Raw genomic sequence first — 6,728 nt, 5'->3', positions numbered from 1 at the left:
TTGGGGCTTGGGGCACCGGTTTAGCTCGGCACTTGGCTTCGGTTGTACTCGGAAACGAGTGTAGAGCATTTCGGAATGAAGTGTGATGCTCTACAAATGGTAGAAGATAACGGTGCGATTTACACAGCGCACTGTCGGATTTGAGAAGTGCGGACCAACCATGTCCTTGGCAGTTGTTCGTGATGGACTCATCGGGGTTCCAATTTCTCATCATCTTCATTTTAAATAATCACAGCAGGCCACTGCTGAAAAACGAAAAACCATTTCCCAAAAACCCTAACTTTCCTCAACCCTTATTAACGCACAAATGAATTGTTTTCTTAATAAGAAGCGGCACTACAGTATTGTTCAGCCCCAATTTACCGTGTACATCGACTGACAGTGCTGAAGCAAGAAAATTCTAAAATTAAAACTTTTTTCAAAACAATTTTGTATTTTTCACACCAATACATTAAAACAATAACTTCCGTTCCACACTTCGTGGTTGAATCTACTAGAATAAAGTTGTGTTTCTTAAAGTACAGTCCACGCGTTTTTCTATCCGTACATTTTTGGTCCTACATCGCCGGATCTTCGAAGTAGTTACGGTCGTTTCTTGTTTTGGGACAACCGCACGAATGTTTTCTACGCCTCCGAATAAGAATCGCTCCGGAGAATCCTCTGCCACCGTTGGAGAACAAATTAAGAGCCAAGCAGAAAAGTCTAAGAAAAAACAAATGGCGGATCCATTCGTTGCTCTTTCACACCAGCGTGGTGCGGTTAAAGGAAAGCTTACCCGGATCAAGAATAGTCTTCGTTACGCAGGAGAAGATGCACTCCCGGAAGTGCATTTATTACAAACATATTTGAAGACTATCGAAGCGACCTACGAGGAGTTCAACAGTTTCCAGAACCGCATTTACGCTCTCGCACCGGACAACATGGAGGATCAGGAAGCCAAATACATTGAATTCGAAGACCTGTACAATGAGGTTAGGTGTCAAGTTTGTCGTTTGTTGGATCTCCACGCGAAGCAGGAAGAGCAGAAACAAGTGATAGTTCCTACAACATCTAGTGAACCTGTCAGTCTACCAGCACCTATTACTCGTATGCAACCATCTCCTTTCCTCAACACACCGCTACCAACGTTTGACGGAAAGCCAGAAAATTGGTTCAAGTTCAAGGCGATTTTCACCGACATCATCCGACGCTTTCCGGGAGAATCCGACGCTACGAAATTATACCATCTGGATAAGTGTTTGGTTGGCGAAGCGGCAGGAACAATCGATCAACAAACGATTAACGACAGTAATTTTGGCGCTGCTTGGCAGTTCCTCATCGACCGATTTGAGGACAGGCGAAAAATCATCGATATTCACGTGAACGGACTACTTAACCTCAAACCGATGACGTGGGAAAATGGGAAGCAGCTCCGTGATTTATTAGACGAATGCAAGCGTCATGTGGAGGCGCTCCGATTCCATGAGTTCGAACTAAGTGGTGCTTCGGACATCATCGTGGTGAACATCATCGTACCAGACTTGACTTGGATACCCGTAAGTACTGGGAAGGCAACATTCCGCACGGTGAAATTCCAACCTACAACCAAACCCTGCAGTTTCTCACTGCGCGCAGCCAAGTTTTGGAACGAGTTGAACCGAGCACACTCAAGAAGAAGACACCAACCACTCATCCGCCCAGATTGCCTCCGTTAAAAGCGTCGTCGCTAGCCGCATCCGTCGAGTACCAGTGCAACTTTTGTGACGGATCGCATGCCAACCATTTGTGCCCCGAGTTTTTGAAGTTGGATCCGAACGCGCGATCCGAAAAAGCCAAACAAGTGCGACTTTGTTTTAACTGCCTGAGAAAGGGACACGTCTTGGCACGGTGTTCCTCTACCAAATCGTGTAATGTTTGTAAGCGGCGGCATCATACTACCCTACATGCAAATCCTACTACTGCAATCAACGAAAATGTGTCGCAACCAACATTTACACCTACTATGCAACCAGTCCATCCTTCTACGAGTCAACATCCAATCAACAAACACAATCCAGTGATTAGTGCATCGTGTGTTCTCTACCAACAAAAGTCCCTTCTGTGTACAGCAGTGGTAAATGTCTTGGATGGAGCCAGCAATTTACATCCATGTCGTGTTCTACTTGATTGCGGCTCCCAAGTCAACATACTAACGGAGAAGGTGGCTACTTTGATACGTGCTAAACGCAATCCCGTGAACGTGAAGGTGATTGGAGTGGATGGCGCTGAAACGAATGTGACATCTATGGTCCATGTCACAGTGAAAGCTCTACAGGAAGATTACACAAGCAAGTTCGAGTGTCTGGTGATGAAACGAATCACTGGAATTGTCCCGGCCACCTACATCGACGTTTCTACTTGGCCGGTTCCTACTGATCTACAGTTGGCGGATCCACACTACAATTGTCCGCAAAAGGTGGACATGCTCATCGGCATCAGCCACTTCTTTGGGCTCCTGAAATCTGGTAAGATCAAGCTAGCAGAACATCTTCCTTATCTACAGCAAACAGTATTCGGCTGGGTGGTTGGTGGTCTAGTCGACACCGCCACTTGGAACTACAAACTGGTCCATTGCAACGCAGCGGTTCAAGAATCAAAACTAGACGGGTTAGTCCAACGGTTCTGGGAACAAGAAGAGATCCTACCAGCGCGCCTAGTGTCGTCCGAGGAGACGGCGTGCGAGGCCATCTACAATCAAACACATACCAGAGATTCCAGCGGGAGGTACACGGTCAAACTTCCCTTTCGTGACAATGTGAGTCAACTTGGTGACTCCAAACATCATGCTCTACAACGGTTTGACTATCTCGAAAAGAAACTTCAGCGGAATTCAGAACTGGCATACTGTGCGTTCATGGCGGAATACATCGAGCTAGGTCACTGCAAAATTGTTGATCCGTCAGACGATGGGTTTTATTTGCCTCACCACGCCATACTCAAGCCCTCTTCCTCTACTACCAAACTACGAACGGTGTTCGACGCATCGGCCAAATCTACTTCTGGTCTATCATTGAACGACACTCTCATGATAGGGCCAACGATCCAGGATCCATTGCTCTTCATCATACTTCGTTTCCGAACACATCGTTATGTGTTTACTGGCGACATTTCTAAAATGTATAGAAAGATTAATATTCATCCGGAGCATACAAAATACCAACGTGTGCTTTGGCGAAATCATCCTACTGAAGCTCTACAGACCATGGAACTGACAACGGTCACATACGGGACAACATCCGCTCCGTATTTGGCCACACGAACGCTGAAGCAACTGGTACAAGACGAGGGTCGAGAATTTCCAGTCGGTGGTCCCATTTTGGATCAGGACTTCTACGTCGACGATATGCTTTCCGGTGGCGACTCGGTGGAGCACATAAAACAAGCACGCACAGAATTGGTCCAGCTCTTGCGACGAGGCGGTTTCAATCTACACAAATGGTGCTCAAACAGTTCCGAATTTTTGAGTACTATTCCCGAAGATCAACGAGAGAAACAAATTTCGTTTGACAAGAGTGACGTGAACGATCTCATCAAAACGCTTGGCCTACTGTGGAATCCTCTACTCGACCATTTTACATTCCACATTTCTGCTGCTGATTGTCAACGAGCTGTTACAAAGCGCTACATCCTATCGGAAATCGCTAAGATTTTCGACCCCCTCGGTCTGTTGGCGCCTGTTGTTATTCTGGCCAAGCTTTTACTACGAGAGGTTTGGAAACGAAAGCTGAATTGGGACGACGAATTACCAGCTGATCTAATCCAAAGCTGGAACAAATTCCGATCCGGTTTACGAAATCTCGCCGATGTTAAAATCAACCGACTTGTTCTCTCCCCCCAACGTGTTGCGGTTGAGTTACACGCTTTCTCTGATGCATCACAGAATGCGTTTGGGACCTGCATTTACTTGAGAAGCATCATGGCTGACAACACTGTCGAGGTTCATCTACTTGTCAGCAAATCCAGAGTGGCACCAAAGGCGACGATCCCCCGGCTCGAGTTGTGTGGTTTCTTACTCAGTGCCAGACTGGTTGATCAAATTGCATCGGCACTCAAGGTGAACATCGAACAGAAGGTATTGTGGAGCGATTCCCAAATTGTGTTGTGGTGGTTGAGAAAGCCGCTGCACTTACTGAAATCCTACGTGGCCAATCGGGTAGCAGAAATATCGAAGCTCGTCTCTGACTGTGAGTATAAATACATCCGTACACACTTGAATCCAGCTGACCTTGTCTCACGAGGCTTGCAACCTGAAGGCCTTAAAGAAAACCGACTTTGGTGGTACGGCCCCGACTTTCTGAAGAACAATCCCTACGAAGAAGAAAAGTTATTAGAAATTGAATCCCTACCCGGTTTGAAATTGACAGTCAACCTGGCGACTGTCCCCCAAGTGAATTCAGTGCTTACTAAGTTCAGTTCCTTCAGAAAGTTGCAACGCGTTGGAGCTTACATTGTTCGTTTTGTCAACAAAACAAGAAAGCGTCGAAGTCCTGGTGACGATTCGAGATTCCCTACAATTTTCGAGATTCGACAATCTACAATGGCAATTATTCGAGTGCTACAACAAGAATGCCTGTCTTCTGAAAGAACCCAAATACTGAAGTGCCAAAGTTCAACACCTACCAAACGCTACTTGGGAAAACTCCGAAATCTCAATCCGTGGATAGATGGTGACGGCATACTACGAGTGAATGGTCGAATAAAATATGCCAACGTGTCCTACGAACGACGGTGCCCGGCTATACTTCCTGATAAGCATCATGTTACGCAATTAATCATCGATGCTACTCACGCTGAAAATCTACACGTCGGTCCGAATGCTACTCTCTCGTTGCTGAGGCAAAAGTTTTGGCTGCTGAATGGTCGCAACAGTGTACGCTTCCGTCTTCGAAAATGCATCAGATGCTTTAGAGTGAATCCAACCGAATCCAAACTGTACATGGGTGATTTGCCGCCACACAGAATCACTCCTACTTATGCTTTCGAAAGAACAGGAATCGATTTCGCTGGTCCCATTTACGTGCGCAAGGGCCACCCACGCAAGCCAGTATACACGAAAGGTTACATCTCACTATTTGTTTGTATGGTGACAAAGGGAATCCATCTGGAGTTTGTGTCCAACTTAAGCACTGAAGCATTCATAGCCGCACTACATCGATTCACCAGCCGACGTGGGGTCCCAACTGACATCTTTACAGACAACGCCACCAACTTTGTGGGTGCCAATTCGGAGCTTCACGAGCTGTACGTACTGTTCAAGCAGCAGCAAATGGAAAAGGCGATCCACGATTTTACCATCCCTCAAGAAATTCGTTGGCACTTTATTCCACCACGATCACCACACGTGGGTGGTCTATGGGAGGCTGGAATTAAATCTGCGAAGAAACTCATCCAACGCACCGCGGGAGACACCAAGCTCACCGAAGAGGAATGGTCAACTCTACTTGCCAAAATCGAGGGCGTACTCAACTCACGTCCACTCGTTCCACAGTCGTCGGATCCAAGTGACACTCAAGCTTTGACTCCCGGTCACTTTTTGATTGATCGTCCAATAAGAGCAATTCCCGAGCCATGTTATGATCACATCAAACCAGGTCTGTTATCGAGGTGGCAACATATCCAGAAGATGCGTGCAGATTTTTGGAAACGTTGGTCTGCGGACTATCTTTCTGAACTACAACAGAGGCAGAAGTGGAACACTGGTCATACCGAAATACGGGTCGGTGATCTGGTGTTGATGAAGGAGGAGAATTTGCCGCCCCTACAATGGAAGCTAGCTCGAGTGACCGACATACATCCCGGCAAGGACAACATCACCAGGGTAGTCACGGTGAAAACATCAACCAACACCTACAAGCGATCGACGGCGAAGCTGGCTCTACTTCCTTTGGACGAAGACGTTCCCGGTTCCTCGAAGGATTGAATTTCCAGGAAATTCAATGGCGGGGGTGGATGTTCAGCCCCAATTTACCGTGTACATCGACTGACAGTGCTGAAGCAAGAAAATTCTAAAATTAAAACTTTTTTCAAAACAATTTTGTATTTTTCACACCAATACATTAAAACAATAACTTCCGTTCCACACTTCGTGGTTGAATCTACTAGAATAAAGTTGTGTTTCTTAAAGTACAGTCCACGCGTTTTTCTATCCGTACAAGTATTCTGATTGAAACATCTTCGCCATCAGCACACACAGTAAGTTTTTGCCTCGATTTCCAGCAAAAAAAATTGCTGAAAACGTTCAGCAATCCAAATTTTTGCTGGAAACCAGCATTCGGTTTCTAATTGCTGGATTTTTCAGCATTCGGTCGAGTTCTTGTAATTTTTGCTGAAAAATCAGCAATTGCTTTTCAAATTGCTGAACTTTCCAGCAATTGGTCTAGTTTGCTGGAAAATCAGCAATCGAGCTGTCAAATTGGAGTCTGTAAGATTTCGCACGCTGAAACAAGGTGAGACTCTTTTTTACGAATTTTTGTTAGATTTATCCAACTATTTTTATTTTCCTCTACACTGCCGGCCGAAAGTTTGGGATCACCCGCCTAAAAACATGCAAATTTTGATCGTTCATATCTCAGCCGTCTTAGGAAATATTGCAAATCTTCTGATCTCATTTGAAAGATAATGAGCAATAGCTATTTCGGAGGTATTTTGCCCATAAATAATGTTTTAGTTTTGCACCTAAAACTTAACCTAAAGTTAGAGCATTTTCAAAA

General features: G+C 45.5%; 1 protein-coding gene across 1 annotated transcript; it reads left to right on the top strand.

Moving 5' to 3' along the window:
* Window positions 1-617: 617 nt before the first annotated feature.
* LOC129742489 (uncharacterized) lies at window positions 618-5,938 on the top strand. The gene is made up of 2 exons (XM_055734391.1): window positions 618-1,535; window positions 1,598-5,938. The coding sequence occupies exons 1-2, from the start codon at window positions 618-620 to the stop codon at window positions 5,936-5,938; spliced, it is 5,259 nt and encodes a 1,752-aa protein (XP_055590366.1).
* Window positions 5,939-6,728: the final 790 nt, after the last annotated feature.

The sequence above is a fragment of the Uranotaenia lowii genome, chromosome 2, assembly GCF_029784155.1.
Source record: "Uranotaenia lowii strain MFRU-FL chromosome 2, ASM2978415v1, whole genome shotgun sequence".
NCBI classification, from domain to species: Eukaryota; Metazoa; Arthropoda; class Insecta; order Diptera; family Culicidae; genus Uranotaenia; species Uranotaenia lowii.
This window is presented reverse-complemented; position numbering and strand designations above follow the sequence as displayed.